Below are 16,577 nucleotides of genomic sequence, written 5' to 3'. Positions count from 1 at the left end.
CAGCATTTTTGCTTCTATCCCAGATTTCAGAAAGGACAAACCTTCTTCAAATCTATTTAAAAGGAAATCACTGTACATAATTCAGAAGAGCAAAAATGTAATAACTGCCTTTGCCCGAATACATTATTTGCCTCTATAGTTCTTTTTAAAAGAGGAAGTAAATGTACATAGGAATTAATATGCTTATAAAACTGGAAATACCTTCAAACCCCTAAGAATTTGATAGATGAGAAACTGTACATGGTCATCTGTGAGTTTCTGACATTTTACAATATTGTTCAAATCTGCTCCCATAAGATGGGTTACAAGGTATCTGGAAAACAGAAGTCAAAATGTTACTTCTTTGTAAGACACCTGAACAAATATGAAAACTCTACCTGTGCAAAAATATCCAGAAGAATGTTCCATCAAAGTCATTGACTTGAGTGAACTATTTTTCTTTGAAGTATTAAAACAGTCATGTCTTTCTTGAAAGACTGTCTCCAGTTGTTTGCATTTACATCTGTAAGCAATACTTTCTATGGAATTGTATACAAAGAAAAGCAGTTGCATGTGCACACGTAAGCACAGACAATCCGAAACAACCTTCAAAGCAGACTTGAAGCCTTCCAGAGAACATGGCTGCTTTAATATTTGAGAAGGGAAGTTTTGCCTATTAACTTTATTTGCAAAGCATCTCAACCCAGCATTTCTGAGATTAAAGAAACGGAAGCAGAACCACTTAAAATCATTAATTATAAACAGCATGTGTGGTATATTCCAAGACATATAACCATGTTTTACATATCTACTAATCACCATCTTACAGTAAAGTGTAGTCTTCATCAGTTGAACTACAAATCTTTGGACATCAATGGCAAAAGTTGATGTATACAAAACAATTGTCAATCTCCAACTCAGTATACTATAAAAATGGCTATGGAGATTCTCAGTTATCCAAGTCATGGTTGTCCCAAAGATGCTTTTTCAAGAGGCAACTGGACTTTCTAGTTTTTCTTTGAACACGTTTTGCTTCTCATTCAAGAAGCTTCTTTAGCTCTGAAAAGTTAACTTTATCTCAAATTTTTCACAGAGAGCTTTATTTTACAGAAATATAATTTTTTATGTATTTTGTAAGTACAAAATCAGCACCATTATCCATTTAATCCAAAAATATGAGATTTGTGTATCTATAAAATTGTATTTATAGAATTTTGTGTATTTTTATTATTTGGGAAATATATCTAAAATATTCTAGATTATTCATTTCAAATGGAAACAGGATAATAAAAACGAAGGCTGTTTCATATAGGTTCTGGCGTAAAGGTTATAAATGTGAGAAGATAAAAGAGATCTCATGACAGTCTCCCACTGTGTTCACATAACTTTTATTATCAACCAAGCCATCCACTCACTGCAGCCACAATAAACCACTTCTCAGAGAAATTATAATAAGAGAATAAGAATTTTCAGAAGTCAGTTGTTCTTCCTAACAATGAATTAAGGAGATTTTTATCAGTTTTTCAATTTCTCTGAAGAAATGTAAAAAGATTGTACAGTACAGGCTAAATGAAACATTTAGTCATCCATCTAAATGGACTTATTAAAACAGGAAGCCTGTCTCAACGTGCCTATGAAAACTGTTACATACAAGTTTTACAACTTTTAAGCACAGCTCTTAAAAATGTTTGCCACTTCATAATCTACTATCTCTCATCATACAGCTGCAAGTACGAGTCCTTTAATGCAAATTAATGATGGAACAGAAAAGCCTGAAAATTTAACAATAAAACCAAGGAACTTTATTCCTCCCTGTTATCAGACATTCAAAATATTTTGCTCAGCTTTTCTTTTTCTAAGTCCTTCCCGCCCCCACCTTTTCCCAGAAAGAAAAGTAGCCAGTTCTACTTCAGAAAGTAAATATTTTGCCAACACCTTTTATTTGAATTATAAAACCTCAACTTCAAAATGGTAAACAACATAAACAAAGAGATACAAAGCTCAATAGGTTGAAGAGAGAGAGAGAAAGAAGGAGGGGAGGGAGGGAGGGAGAGATACGATGGCATACAAACGGAGATCCTCACAAAATTCTGTACTGTTATTTAAATACTTAAAATCAATTTATGTATGAGATGGCTTAGAAACTATTGTTACCACATGTACAACAGTTCTAGTATTTTATCTCCTTTTGACATGAATATAATTAGCAAATTATATATTCTATGATCCTGATAAATACTGACTGGGTGTAACACATCATATTAAGTTACGACTTTGGGAGAAGAAGCCACAAATTCTAGGGAGTTTGAACATGTAGGCTAAAGATGCTGCCTGAACCTCTCTTCCTACTTGCCCAGAGACAGGTGCTTGCCCAGTAGAGTGGGAATGTTGTCTATCAGTGCTTTGGCATTGACCTGCAGGACGCCAGCCAAAATAAACACACTGTGGGCATGTGGGATGGGGCCATTTTTTTACAACCTGATTAGAGGACCTGGAGTGTGAGCTTCCAGACTTCAAGCCTGGGCCCCATGCTCCAGGATATATCTCTGTGCAAGGTAGGTACAACCATATTATGATCTTATATGCGTCAAATGTGCCAAATGCAAGGATCAGATGCTATGCGGTTATGATGTGCTCAGGCAAGTGATATGGTAGGAGAGGAATAACAGTAGGTATCTTGAAGATGGGATGCAGATTTCTAGGGTTGTGTGGGACTGGAGAGGCTTATCCTTCTAATTGAAAAGGATCATTTTGCATTTGATTCTTTGACTGTTTATTTCGAATAAACAGGTTTTGTTTCGTAAGGTTGCAGAGTTCCATTATTGTCCTGTCTAGTATCTAGATTACAATGTTATTATTAAGGACGAGTGATATATTTCTTTTCATGCCTAGTCCTGGTCCTAATAAAATCATTGCTTTGGTTTGGAGGAGTCAACATGAGCTTATTAACCTTTTTTTTTTTTTTTGGGGGGGGGGGGGAGGGATACCATCAAGTTTGAGAACTTCTGCACGAAACTATACACCATAATTCCCAAACTACAATACTGACTTTAAACAACACATAAAACAAAATGAAACAAAGTATTATCAATGACCCTATCTATGATTTTACTGTTTCCTCAGAAAACATATAGTGTGAAGCAGTAGGTTATTTTAGGTTAGGTTATAACAGGTTATTTTTCATTCCAAACACAAGATTTTTCAATGCTCATACACTTCTACCACAACAAAACTGAACAGGTGTAAAACTTAAACTATTCATGACCTTAGATGCATACTCTCACTCATATTTGCCCCATTAACTCTCCTCACATGCAAGTTTTCACACAAAGGCTATAAATTTTGGATTAGTATTTTTAAAAATATAAAGTATACATTACAAAGTTTTAAACTGTTGCTTACACATCATTGAACTCTTCAAATGATTTCGCAGGTGAGAATACATCTAGAAGTCCAATAACCTGTAAAATGGGGAAAGATATTCCTAAGTAAGCATATACATTAACACATTTTTTTCCAATACATTTCCCCAACTGAAGTATATTTATTATCCTTTTCCAGAGTGCCTGATATGTAAATACTTGATTTAAAGCATCAAATCCTCTATCAGTTTCATTGTTCTATTGTTGCCATGTTTTTTATATATCAATTTGTAGTAAAAATAATGTAGTAAAGCAACTAAAGAGTAATTTTATATTTGGGTAGAACTTCTACTGGCACCCAATGTGCATTTCAAAATAATCATAATGATGATAGTGATGTATGGAAATGTATTGACAAACTCCAGTGAAGAACAGTTCATTACATCTTAAATAATATGGTGAATTTGCGGTGATCTATCCAACTTGCATTAGATATGACTGCATTAGCCCTAACGGACCAAAATAAGTGCATTGGGATGTTACAGATCTAGCTCTGAAGACCTAAATCAGAGGTACTTACTACAGCCATCTGCATGCAGTCTTTATAAAAATGGCTTATTTATTGGAAATGCCACAACCAAGAAAAATGTTACCATATGTAATATATGCAGAAAAAGATCAAAAATAGTGGAAACAGATTTATCAAAATATACTGAAATTAAAATCGAATCAAAACCACAAATATTTTATTAAGTATGATTCAGAGAATCTTATTGAAATGCATCATAATTGATTATGCTAACAGTGGCAAGAAATCAGTCTGGCACAATGTTGCCAACAATACAAAACTGAAAGATTAAAATTGGAGAATGGAGTATGTGGCATTTTCATACAGTTTTTTTTCCAAATAACAGCAGTTACTTCCAGTTTTTAGCAAACCAATGCTTCGGTTAATGACTATGACATTCACTTAATGACCAATATGTTTGCTTAACAATCTCAAAAATGTCATAAAACCGATTGCTCATGTTACTGACCTGTTTTAGGCTTATGACCATAGGTTCCACTACGGTTGTAACTCAAGGACTACCATTACTTGGGACCGGAATTTTAGCTAAGCAATGTGATTGTGCATCACAACATGTAACCCACATTGCTTAGCAACATCAATCTTGGCAAAGTTCAAATTTTTTTTGCAAAACCATGCTAAAGAAAACTAATATAGACATGCTGGGGCTTGCTATAACTCATCACTATCATGCTGAATATACTCTGATTACTGATTGTTACTATTATTAATTGCATTTAATAAAACCAATATTATACAAGTAGTCCTTGATTTATGACCAGATTTCCGAGAGAGTTTGAGGATATGACCCCAGACCCTGAAAAAGATACTTACAACCCAGATTCAAGGATCTTACAATCAACCTCCCTGTAGTCATATGACTGCATTTTGGGCGCTTGAGCCAATATGATGCAAAAAAACTGAAATGAATGACTTTGGAGCAAACATATATTAGGAGATAACTAGTTATATTAGGAGACTGGCTTTTCGAAAGACTTTTCTAAATTTATGGGAATTTTAATTACTGTGGGCCAAACATTTTAAAAAAATTGTAAGTGCTAGAGTTATGTTATGCTTCTTTGATTTAGAAGAGGGGCTTTGGAACGTGTAGAAGTGTGAACAGAGCACTAGCTTGTAACTCCTAAAGCAGCTCATCTCTTTCCAGGACCACATGTTCCAAATTATGGAGGTTTCGCTTACAATCATGGCAGCACATTTCCACTCCCGCATGTTTTGTAGCAATTCTTCTAAAGTGTTCACAGTTATAATATTCATCCATCTATCCATCCAATATCCAATCCACATTAATATCCAATCCAATTTACATGTGAAAACTTTTCACTAACATAAGTAGTATTAAAAAAGTAATGGACTTTTACTGAAATTCCTAAATATTCAATGTCAACAATAAAAACCAAGGTAGGCCTGTCCTTAATGAGCAATTGAAAATAAATATATGAGCAAATATAGCTTTTGAAGCTTAATGTTTTGCCATTTACATCAATATATTCCAGTAATAAATTCTTTACACACAATTACAGTTACAAACGACCAGTCTTTACTATGGTACATTCAGTGTTCTGACATTACCCGCAGAAGAATGAAACCTGATAGTCCTTGACTAATAACAATAGCATTTAAGACTTTAAGCACTCTTCCAAGTGGGTTACAGTCAGCATATTGACCCCAACAATCTGAGTCCTCTTACTGACCTTGGAAGGAGGGAAGGCTGAGTCAACCTTGAGCCTACTAGTGGGCAAAGTCAGCCTGTAATACTGCATACTAACCACCCAGCCACTATATCTCAGTATAAAAAATATATTATTTAGAAACAAGGCACAATTCAATAGGAACTATAGTTTGAACTGTTATGCTCAAAGAGTTGACAATCTGATCATATAGGCTCATCTGCATAATTTTGTTGTATTGATTTTCCTAGCATTCAAAGGGAAATTAAGAGGTGCTTTTATAGAACAACCTTTCCACACTTTCATTATTTACTAATATATCTGAAAAAGTATTTTGATTAAAAGCAGATTAGCTGTACTGTACTTCAAAAATCTCCATTAGTTCAATCCTTAATACTGCAGGCTTTACTCAAATTGTAGGATAGATCTATTTATTAAATATTGTAAACTTTGCATAAGATGACAGGCGTAATCATTTGATTTATGCAGCTGCTTATTTTATATCTGTAGCTCTAGAAATGAATAAGGAATTAAAACCAAAGAAGCAATACTATTTAGGCAAAAAACAAAAAATAAAACAAAAATTCCTCCAAACAATAAAATGAAATGTGCCTAGAGGTCTTTAAAAAAAAAAATCAACCGAATTCTAATCAAACAAGATAAGAAGAACTCATCTGACATAGTTGCTTAACCTGGACAACAACTGAACTAGAGGAAGAAATGTTTTTGCAATATTGCGCTCCAGAAATAGAGAAGCTATGAAGCATTTCACAACATGTTGCAGAATTAACAGTTATATTATTTCCTCAAATTTGACTATGCTCTTAGTTAATAGGAGAATAAATACTTCACTACTATATCCCTCCACTGTCATTCTTTGCTTGAAGACTAATGTCATTTTCATTTCATTTCATTATGGCTGACATGTAAACTGACACATGCAAACTCATGGATTGCAGTGTTCAGTTCCAATGTGTGAAAGGTGCTTTGGATTCAGCACAATCATATTCATTGTACCTGTGAGCGGCCCTGTAAAGAAATCTTTCAAACAATAGTTCTGCATGAGCATGACCAAGCCCTTTCCTGCTCAGAGACTTCACTCGTAAAGTGAACCAGAGTTAACAAACTGTTCATACTCAACTTCACTCTGAAACCAAATACAATTATGATTTGTGTCAAACTCACATTTTCATGTTTCATATGTTTGAGCAGTCGCAGTTCGCGGTAGGTCCTTTTGGCATGTATGATAGACTGAAATGGTCTGGACAATTTCTTCACTGCCACACGGAGGCCAGTTTTAGCATCAAAGGCAGAGCTATAAAATCATTTTAAAAAAGCATTAATGATGTAATTAGTGTTAACATTTTATTATGAAAACATTATCATTTATCATATTCTTTTGAGACAATGTAACTAACTTTTGTAACTTACAATATGAACTCCAAAAGAAGTTGAAAATTTTTCTCAGAGTAAACTTGGAAAAAGAATTATTATATGATGTTCATTTTAATATACTATACTAAATGAATAACTTTGGGAATTATTTTGGCGTTATAAAGAATGAATGAAAAATCTTGCAAATATATGACTAATAACCCAGAGATACGATGACTTCCTGTAAACTTCTTGAAAGTTTCAACCTCAAAATTCACATATTGTGACATTTCATAAACAACAGCTCCTATATCGTGAAGCACGATGTATGCCTCACAGCAAGTCAGTTGTGGAAATAATGCCCAAACTACTCCTCAGATCTTTAGATTGAATAACTTAATTCAGAAATATCCACGCTCTGTTTTTTTCAGACATTGGAATCAGTAAAATGTTGAAATGTTATTGCCATGGTTTCTGATCTAATCAGATTAACAGATAATACTAAAGAGATACAGTATACTCATTTCCACGTATTAAAAAAATCCAGACCATATTTTTGTAATTGTTATTAAAAAGCAAACAAGTGTAAAATGTACAAAGAAGCACCCATCAGATCTGAAGATGAAATAGATATTGTATATCTGACTACCAACAATTCAGTAAGAAATAATTTGACTGTTTGAATAGAAAAAGCATTTGTCAGAATAAAATTATTTTAGTACAGATTTCATTATAGCAAGCCAATGTAAGCAATAAATAGCTCAAATTTTTCTGTTTCTGTTAAAACGTATCCTAAAACTAATGTACCCATATCATTTTAGCTTGAAATGGAATGGAAAATCTTTTTTCACTCTTCCCCAGAATCAGCCATGCCTGCACTAAATTTGAAAATAATTGCTTATGCGTTATTAACTACACTGAACTGAACATAAAAAGAGACATTCCCACAATGGATACTCAATTATTTAAGGCTGGCAGGTGTTCTTGCAAAATATCTGCAATGTTTGTATTAGCACAGGAAGAAATGATGCCATACACCACTAATCGACTTGATTCTTCATCATGCCAAACTAGTCCCAAGGAAAGGTCCATATCTAATCACCTTCTCCTCTTCCTTTATATAAGCAGGTGGGCAGTTTTTATTCTAATTTTCTAAGAATACTTTTGAGGTCTAATATGAATCCCAAATGCATATATTGAGTTAAACAAAAAATTATGAATGCCTGACATTTTGCTCTATCAATTTATCAGGAATGCAAAACCTACCATGATTCTTCTGGGTCATTGTCAAACTGGCCATCCCTGGCCAGTTTGCCAGAAGATAATTGTCTGAAAACAGAAACGTTTCTGATCTTGCAGATGTGGTGGATCATGGCTCAGCGTCTTCGAGAACACCAGAAACCAGACCTACCTAGTTTGGAAAAATAACTTCTGGAAAATTGCCAAATTTCTCTTAGAAGTTCCAGAAAGGAGGAGGAGGCAAGTGTGGTCACGGCTGCTGCTGTGCTGCAATATTTTGGGGGCTTATTTTCGGGGAAGGGCTTATTTTAGAGTTTGCGCTCAAAAGCCTAATTGGGCTTATTATCTGGGGAGGTCTTATTTTCAGGGAAACAGGGTATATATGACCTTGCTACAATGAAATTGGATTTACTGCAAATGAATCCAATAATTTCTTCCTCTGGCTATTGTTTCAAATTCTTACAACAATCTTACATGAACAGATAACTTGTATACCTACTTGGATGCTAGCCTGGATTCCTCAACCTATCTATATTGCTTAATTATCATTAACTGATCAAACTATATACTGATTAAATCCTTAATCTTGACGCTAAAATATTTGCACTGTTTTACATCAGGCAAAAGGAAATATGCCACCAGATGCCTCTTAACGCTTAGTACTCTTATAATATTTGGTCAAGTATAATACTGGCAAACTAGTACAAAGAAAAATTTAGTCTGCAATCAGGAACTTCTCTTAACTTGTGCAATGAATACACTGTAAAATATTTTAGATGACTTAGAAGTGCTCATCACCATACGCTCCAAAATTACTAACTGCAAGAACCCTTGGATTCTCTGCACTATAAAGATAATGGGTGACTTCATGGATACATCCAAGCAACTTACACAGCTCTATAAAAGTGTTTTTAAAATTCCAGATATGTTCATCAGTCCATCAAGACTGAAATTCTGAATTATGGCTACTAGAAAAGGACTAATAGGACTCAACTCCACTTTAGTTTGAATTATTTCAAGATATGAAGGTAAAAGCCCTTTGAAGAATGAAAAGAATCAGAAGGGGGGGAGTATTTCCTTCAACAATAATGCCTCATCTTCAAGTCAAGAATCATACACTGGATAAGTGGGGAATTGAGTAAGCCAATACCATCTCACAACAAGGTCCCTTTTTGCTGCTTTGAAGCACAAGCCACCAAATTGTTAGAAGAATCCACAAAAATATTCTGTTTTATCCTGAGCCTGAATGTCTATGGAGATTCTCAATCATCCAGATCCTAAAGGTGCTTTTTCAAGAAGCAATTGGACTTTGTTTTTCTTTCAAGATGTTTTGCTTCTCAATCAAGAAGTTTCTTAAGCTCTGAATGGATTCCCCACCATCCAGTCAGAACTGAAGAAGCTTCTTGGATGAGAAGTGAAATGTCTTCAAAGAAAAACAAGGAAGTCCTGTTGCCTCTTGAAAAAAGCACCTTTGAGTATATTCTGAGCACTTACAATGGATGTTCTTGTCAGCTTAAAAGCAGGAATTTGTAGAACAATGTATACTTGGAGGTATATAGAGAATGAGACTTTTTCTCCTTTCTAATTCAATTGAGACCCCAAAACACACCGAAATTTCTAATGCTAGAAGCATTAGCTGAAATAGTTATGTTATCCTGAAAAACTATAATATGGTTCTCAAGATGGAACAAAGTACAGGTAGTTTTCAATTTACAATCATTCATTTATGATTGAAGTTACAACAGCATTGAAAAAAGTGCTGTTACAGCCATTTTTCACACTTATGACCATCACAGCATCTCCAAGATCACGTGATGATGAAAATTAGGACTCTTGGCAACTGCATGCATCTACCATGGTTACAGGAGCCTGAGATCATGTCATCATCCTTTGGGACCTTCCCAACTAGTCAAGCAAAGACATTGGGAGAAGCCACATTTGCTTAATGACCATATAATTCACAACAATCATGGCAAAAAGGTCATAAAATTGGTCATGATTCACTTAAGTCCTGCTTAACAACAGAAATTCTGGTCTCAATTACGGTCATAAGTCTAGGAGTATCTTAAATGTATAGTAAAAGGACAATGGGAATGTTTAGGTTAAGTGAATATCTAGACATAGTTAATTATTTCCCTGCCTTAAACTGTTTGGAGGAAAGGGGGATAATATAACTATTTAAAACTTTGGAGCTTGCCACAGAATAACAGAACTACATTGATTTCTCAAGGAAGTCCACTATACCCTATTCATATTTACCTGAAACTGAATCCCATTGAATGCCTTATTTTTGAATAAGGAGTAGGAACTAAAATCTAAGTCTAACTTAAATCTTTGAGGCTATACCATAAAATACAATACTAAATTAGGAAATTTAACAATCATCGTATGAATTCAAAATATACTGTTTTTCTCATGTGATGAAATGTTGGTATACAACGATGCTCCAGATTCTCAAAACTAGGAGTATAACATTAATAATCTATTTTCTAGAGGTATAAACATTAGAAAGAAAACTTGAGTGCTAAACCTTTAAAAACTGAATTACGTTTTTACAGATATAAAAGTATGCTGATTCTTTGTACATCTTTCCATGACTATAACATACGTAGTGCTTTTGGATTGGCTGAAACAAATCATTAAAAACTTATATAAACAAACTCTTAAAAATATACTAAACACATTGTTGCCAAGAAAGCATGTCCAAACTGAGTTTGAAATGGCTATATAAAAATCTGTATCAAGAAACTAATAACTTTATGTGCCTTTGAGATATTTGAAACAATAGATTGAACAAAAATATTCATAGACCAAAGTAGTCAGTAGACATGTACATTCATTAAAAAACTTAATGAAATACATTTTATTATCATTCCAATGTCCTTTCCATAGAATAAAGGTAGTCAACTTGCAACAGTTGACTGTTCGAACTTACAACAGCACTGAAAAAAGTGACTTATGACCGTTTCTCACACTTAAGACTATTGCAGCACCCTCCATGGTCATGTGATCAAAATTCAGACCCTTGGCAACTGATTCATATTTATGACAGTTGCAGTGTTCAGGGTCATGTGATCACCTTTTGTGATCTTCTGACAAGCAGATTCAACGTGGAAGCCATTTCACTTAACAAATGTGTTACTTAACAACTGTAGTGAGTCACTTAACAAATGTGGCAAAATAGGTTATAAAATGGGGCAAAATTCACTTAACTCTCTCGCTTAGCAACAGAAATTTTGGACTCAATTGTTGTCGCAAGTTGAGGACTATGTATATGATGTATTTTGAATAATGGTACACTATTTCAATGTTTGACTCCTGCCACAATGTTATCTGGGAGGTTCAGTGCTGAATTTCAGTAACGTAGAATATTTAGAGAATCAAGTAACGTAGAGCATTTAGAGTTTAGAGTTTAGAGTTTATTGGGATTTATAGGCCGCCCTTTTCCCTGAGGGGACTCAGGGCGGCTTACAACCACAAGGGAAGGGGGTGCAGCGTCAAAAAAAAAAAAAAAAAACAGAATGTGAACAAAGAAAAAATAGTAAAAACACAACTTTCGTTCAGCAATCAAACACTCGGGCGGGTAAATTAGGAACCTATCCCCAGGCCTGCTGGGAGAGCCAGATCTTGAGGGCTGCGCGGAAGGTCTGGATGGTGGTGAGGGTACGGATCTCAACGGGGAGGTCGTTCCACAGGGTCGGAGCTGCCACAGAAAAGGCTCTCCTCCGTGTGGTCGCCAGTCGGCATTGACTGGCAGATGGGATTCGGAGGAGGCCCAGTCTGTGCGATCTAATTGGTCGATTTAGGGAGGTAATCGGCAGAAGGCGGTCTCTCAAGTACCCAGATCCACTACCATGGAGTGCTTTAAAGGTGGTCATCAGTACCCTGAAGCGCACCCGGAGACCAACAGGTAGCCAGTGCAGCTCGCGGAGGATGGGTGTAACGTGGGCGAACCGCGGTGCGCCCACTATCACTCGCGCGGCTGCATTCTGGACTAGCTGTAGCCGCCGGATGCACTTCAAGGGCAACCCCATGTAGAGCCCATTGCAGTATTCCAGCCTAGAGATCACAAGGGCTCGAGTGACTGTTGTGAGAGCCTCCCGGTCTAGGTAGGGCCGCAACTGGCGGACCAGGCGAACCTGGGCGAATGCCCCCCTGGTCACAGCTGACAGCTGGTGGTCAAAAGTCAGCTGTGGGTCCAGGAGGACTCCTAAGTTGCGGACCCTATCTGAGGGGTATAAAATTTGACCCCCCAGCCTAAGCGTTGGTACATTGGCCAAATTATTGGGAGGGAAGCACAACAGCCACTCGGTCTTGTCCGGGTTGAGTACCAGTTTGTTAGCGCTCATCCAGTTCTTAACGGCCTCTAGACCCTGGTTCATCACGTCCACCGCTTCATTGAGTTGGCACGGGGCGGACAGATACAGCTGCGTATCGTCCGCGTATTGGTGGTATTTTATCCCGTGCCTCCGAATGATCTCGCCCAGCGGTTTCATGTATATGTTAAATAGTAGGGGGGATAAGACCGAGCCCTGCGGCACCCCACATGTTAGGGGCCTCAGGGACGATCTCTGCCCCCCGACCAACACCGACTGCGACCTGTCCGAGAGGTAGGAGGAGAACCACCGTAAAACAGTGCCTCCCACTCCCACCTCCCGCAGTCGTCGCAGAAGGATACCATGGTCGATGGTATCGAAAGCCGCTGAGAGGTCAAGGAGAACCAGGATGGACGCATAGCCTCCATCTCTGGCCCTCCAGAGATCATCGGTCAATGCGACCAAAGCGGTTTCTGTGCTGTAACCAGGTCTGAAGCCGGACTGGAAGGGGTCAAGATAACTAGCTTCCTCCAAGGCCCGTTGAAGCAGGAAGGCCACCACCTTCTCAACAACCTTCCCGATAAAGGGGAGGTTGGAGACAGGACGGAAGTTGTTTAAAATGGCTGGATCCAAGGATGGTTTCTTCAGGAGGGGTCTCACCACCGCCGTTTTAAGTACGGCGGGGAAGTGCCCCTCCCGAAGGGAGGCGGTCACAACCGCCTGGATCCAGCCATGTGTCACCTCCCTGCTGTTGGCAACCAGCCAGGAGGGACACGGGTCCAGAATACAAGTGGAGGCACTTACAGCTCGAATGGCCTTGTCCACATCCCCAGAGGCAACATCCTGGAACTCAACCCAGAGATGGTTTGCCAAGTGGTCCTCCTGTGTCTCGGCTGGATCTACTGCGGTGGAGTCCAAGTCCGACCGAAACCGAGCTACTTTGTCCGCCAGGAATTGAGCATAGTCCTCAGCCCTACCCTGCAAGGGGTCTCCCGCATCCCTCCTATTAAGGAGGGAGCGGGTTATCCTAAACAGGGCGGCTGGGCGTGACTCGGCGGACGCAACCAAGGCAGAGATGTATGATCTTTTAGCAGTTCTTAATGCTCGGACATAGTCCTTGGTGCAGGTAGTTAAAAGTGCTCGGTTCGCCTCGGACTTATCGGACCTCCACAGGTGCTCTAGGCATCTCCTCCGGCGTTTCTTCTCCCGGAGCTCCTCGGTAAACCAAGGAGGCCTCCGGGATCCACTGACCCGGAGGGGCCGTAGTGGCGCAATCCGATCAAGAGACTCCGACGCCGCCGAATACCAGGCGGCAGCCAGAGTCTCCGCCGAACTGTGGGCGAGAGTATCAGGAATGACCCCAAGCTCCGTCTGGAACCTCAACGGGTCCATAAGTCGCCTGGGGCGGAACCACCTGGTCGGTTCCTCCTCCCTACGGTGGGGGTTTGGCCTCCGGAAGTCAAGCCTCAGTAGGCAGTGGTCTGACCACGACAGGGGTATGATCTCATTACCCCTCAGACCAAGATCACACATCCACTGCTCCGAGAGGAATACGAGGTCGAGCATGTGACCCGCTGCATGGGTTGGGCCCCGAATTACCTGGGTCAAGCCCATGGCTGTCATGGAAGCCATGAACTCCTGCGCCCCATCAGAGCGTTCACCGAGCGATGGCAAATTTAGAGTATGAACTAAAAGCACTGATATGTATATTGACTAATCCTACTGCATTTGTTAAGCAATGTATTTGTCAAGAGCACTTTACTTCCTTCTGATTTTTTTAATCAGAAAAAAAAGGAAAGATTTACCAGCATAACTGACTTTTAATGTTTTTTTTAAGATTCTAATGTAAGAATATTCAAGCATTCTGTACAAAGCAATACCAGCAATATTTACTTAAGCTCCACAAAAATTTGTGGAAATTAAAAATATTGTCTCATCTGGAATGTATCCTCCTACTCATTACAAAATGTTGGAGTGGCAGAGTGAATCTATAAAATCTATAACCTATCACAATAAAATGTTATGAGTAGAGGCAGTAATCATTATAACTATTTTTAAGATATCTACAATATTAGCAAAATCTATGTATTTCCACAAAAGCAAAAAGGTAGGCTGCCTCAGCTTTATTTACTGTCTAACTTAACATAATGTAGGTGTTATTAATAGTGATTTGTTATTGAATCTGATTTCCTTGAACATTCTTTCTCCATGAGGGATAACTACTGTATAATATTTTGTTGTACTAATGCACGTCATAAAATAGAATGAAAAACATTTTTAGGAGAAACATTACAACTTCCTCTTCTAATTTACACTACTCTGTTTCAACTATTTTACAATATCTTTAGGCTCAGCCTATACATTCCATAGCTTCTTCTATTTACAAGAGCTGAAGTATGCTAACTTTATTTAAGAAGGTGCTATTCATACGCTCAGAAAATTCAGTTTGGTGTGTTGAAATTTAAATCCATTAAGCCTTATGCCAGTCCTGGTCAGCCTAACATACCCACAATCTTTGTAAGAAGAAAGACAATGGGAGAACCAAAAGGGTATATGAGCTTCTTTCAAGGATAAAGGAGATGAACGCAATAGATTTGGCTAGCTTACTCTCTCATCATGCAGAACTGAAGTCACTGCTTTACTGATGTAGGCCCAACAGAAAGCAACATCACCCTAATAAGAAACAATTTTTGCCTGGAAAGATCCTGAAGTCATCAAGGCACTAAGGTTTTTTCCTCAACCAGACAACCTGCCCAGCAATTCCAAACTGAAACTGGGACATGAATAATTAAGCAATTCCTCTCTCCCAAAGCCTATCATTTAGGCACCAGAAAAGCAAGATGGTTTATGCATATTTGTTAAATTTTTATCTGGTCTTTCCTCCAGCTCAAGGCAGAGTACAAAACGCTCAATTTGTCGTCATCGTCCCTCCATTAACCCCGGGAGGTAAACTGGGCCGAAAGAGCAACGGGACGAAGGAGAAGTCCAAAATTGGCCAACGAGCTTTCCTGGGTGGGTGGGTTTAGTGCTTGGTTTCCCTGGGTCCTAGTCCAACAGGATAACCAACCACCTACCGGATGATTGCTCAGAACAAAATAAGTGGAAAGCGTCCACGAGGGAAAATGAGACTGACAGGACAATGTGATGGTAGAATAAAGCATAGGAGGGCAGCATAAGTCTACACGCCCGGACTTTAGAGAGTAGAACAGAACAGCCCAAACCAGTCCTTCTGATACCGCAACTTGAACAACCCCTTTTTTGGTGGGGGGGGGAGAGGTGAAAGCATGCTAAGACCAACCATCCCGAGAGGCTTTTAAAACAAAGCAAATTGTCAAGGAATAGGATCTCCACCTGGGTGACAGGCCTCGGTGAGAATGCAGACAACTGCATGTCGGGCGGCGTTGCAAAGATGCGCGTTCCGCTCTTTGGATGCAGCGCAGACGGCGACGTTTCCTCTCCCCCCCCCCCCATGGAATGATTGCAACTCACCAGACGGAGCCGTAAGCTCCAGAGCCCACCGGCGAGAGGTTCTGGTAACGCTCGGGCACCTCCCAGATGGTCTTGTTCAGCTCTTGCCGGTAGAACTTAGGCCGCTCCTGGGTCATCGCGACCCCCAAGTCCGCCCCACCCAGCGGGGCCGGGAGGGAGGAGACCCTCGAACCGGGGACCTCGGCTCCTCCCCCTGCAGCGAAAGGGAGTTTCCCGCGCGGAGGGAGGAGGTGGGAAAGTCGCCCGCGCCTTCGCTGCAACTTCGGTCGCTTGACCGCGGCTCGCCCCAAGCGCCTTGCACCGCTGCAGCCCTTCCTCGGGAGGAAGGCAGAAGGACCGCTGCAGGAAGAGTGGCCGGAGCGCGGGGACCCCGCAAGCGCTCACTTCTCCAGGCTGCGCAATCCCTTGACGGGAAAGGCCACCTAGGGTGCACGCAAGGTCTCTAAGGAGACCGGAGCTGGTTTAAGAGTCGAGCGGGGACCCAAGCAATGACGAAGTCACGCCAGTCTGACTTCTGCGAACCTCTTCCTAGATCCTCGACCAATCGATCGAAGAGGTATCG

The 16,577-nt window shown here is 39.3% G+C and overlaps 1 protein-coding gene across 2 annotated transcripts in view; it reads right to left on the bottom strand.

Moving 5' to 3' along the window:
• The window catches only part of MAPK14 (mitogen-activated protein kinase 14), a 45,121-nt gene extending 28,745 nt beyond the window's left edge, over window positions 1-16,376 (bottom strand). Inside the window, exons 1-4 of one of the 2 annotated variants that reach the window (XM_032217910.1) lie at window positions 16,016-16,376; window positions 6,783-6,912; window positions 3,382-3,440; window positions 202-313 (exon numbers count right to left, since the gene is read on the bottom strand). In XM_032217910.1, coding sequence (XP_032073801.1) covers window positions 202-313; window positions 3,382-3,440; window positions 6,783-6,912; window positions 16,016-16,131 — 417 coding nt within the window. In that variant the 5' untranslated portion in view covers window positions 16,132-16,376. The remainder of the gene's footprint in view (window positions 1-201; window positions 314-3,381; window positions 3,441-6,782; window positions 6,913-16,015) is intronic. The other variant, XM_032217909.1, reaches the window with a different exon arrangement.
• Window positions 16,377-16,577: the final 201 nt, after the last annotated feature.

Source organism: Thamnophis elegans, chromosome 5 (genome assembly GCF_009769535.1).
Source record: "Thamnophis elegans isolate rThaEle1 chromosome 5, rThaEle1.pri, whole genome shotgun sequence".
Lineage (NCBI taxonomy): Eukaryota > Metazoa > Chordata > Lepidosauria > Squamata > Colubridae > Thamnophis > Thamnophis elegans.
This window is presented reverse-complemented; position numbering and strand designations above follow the sequence as displayed.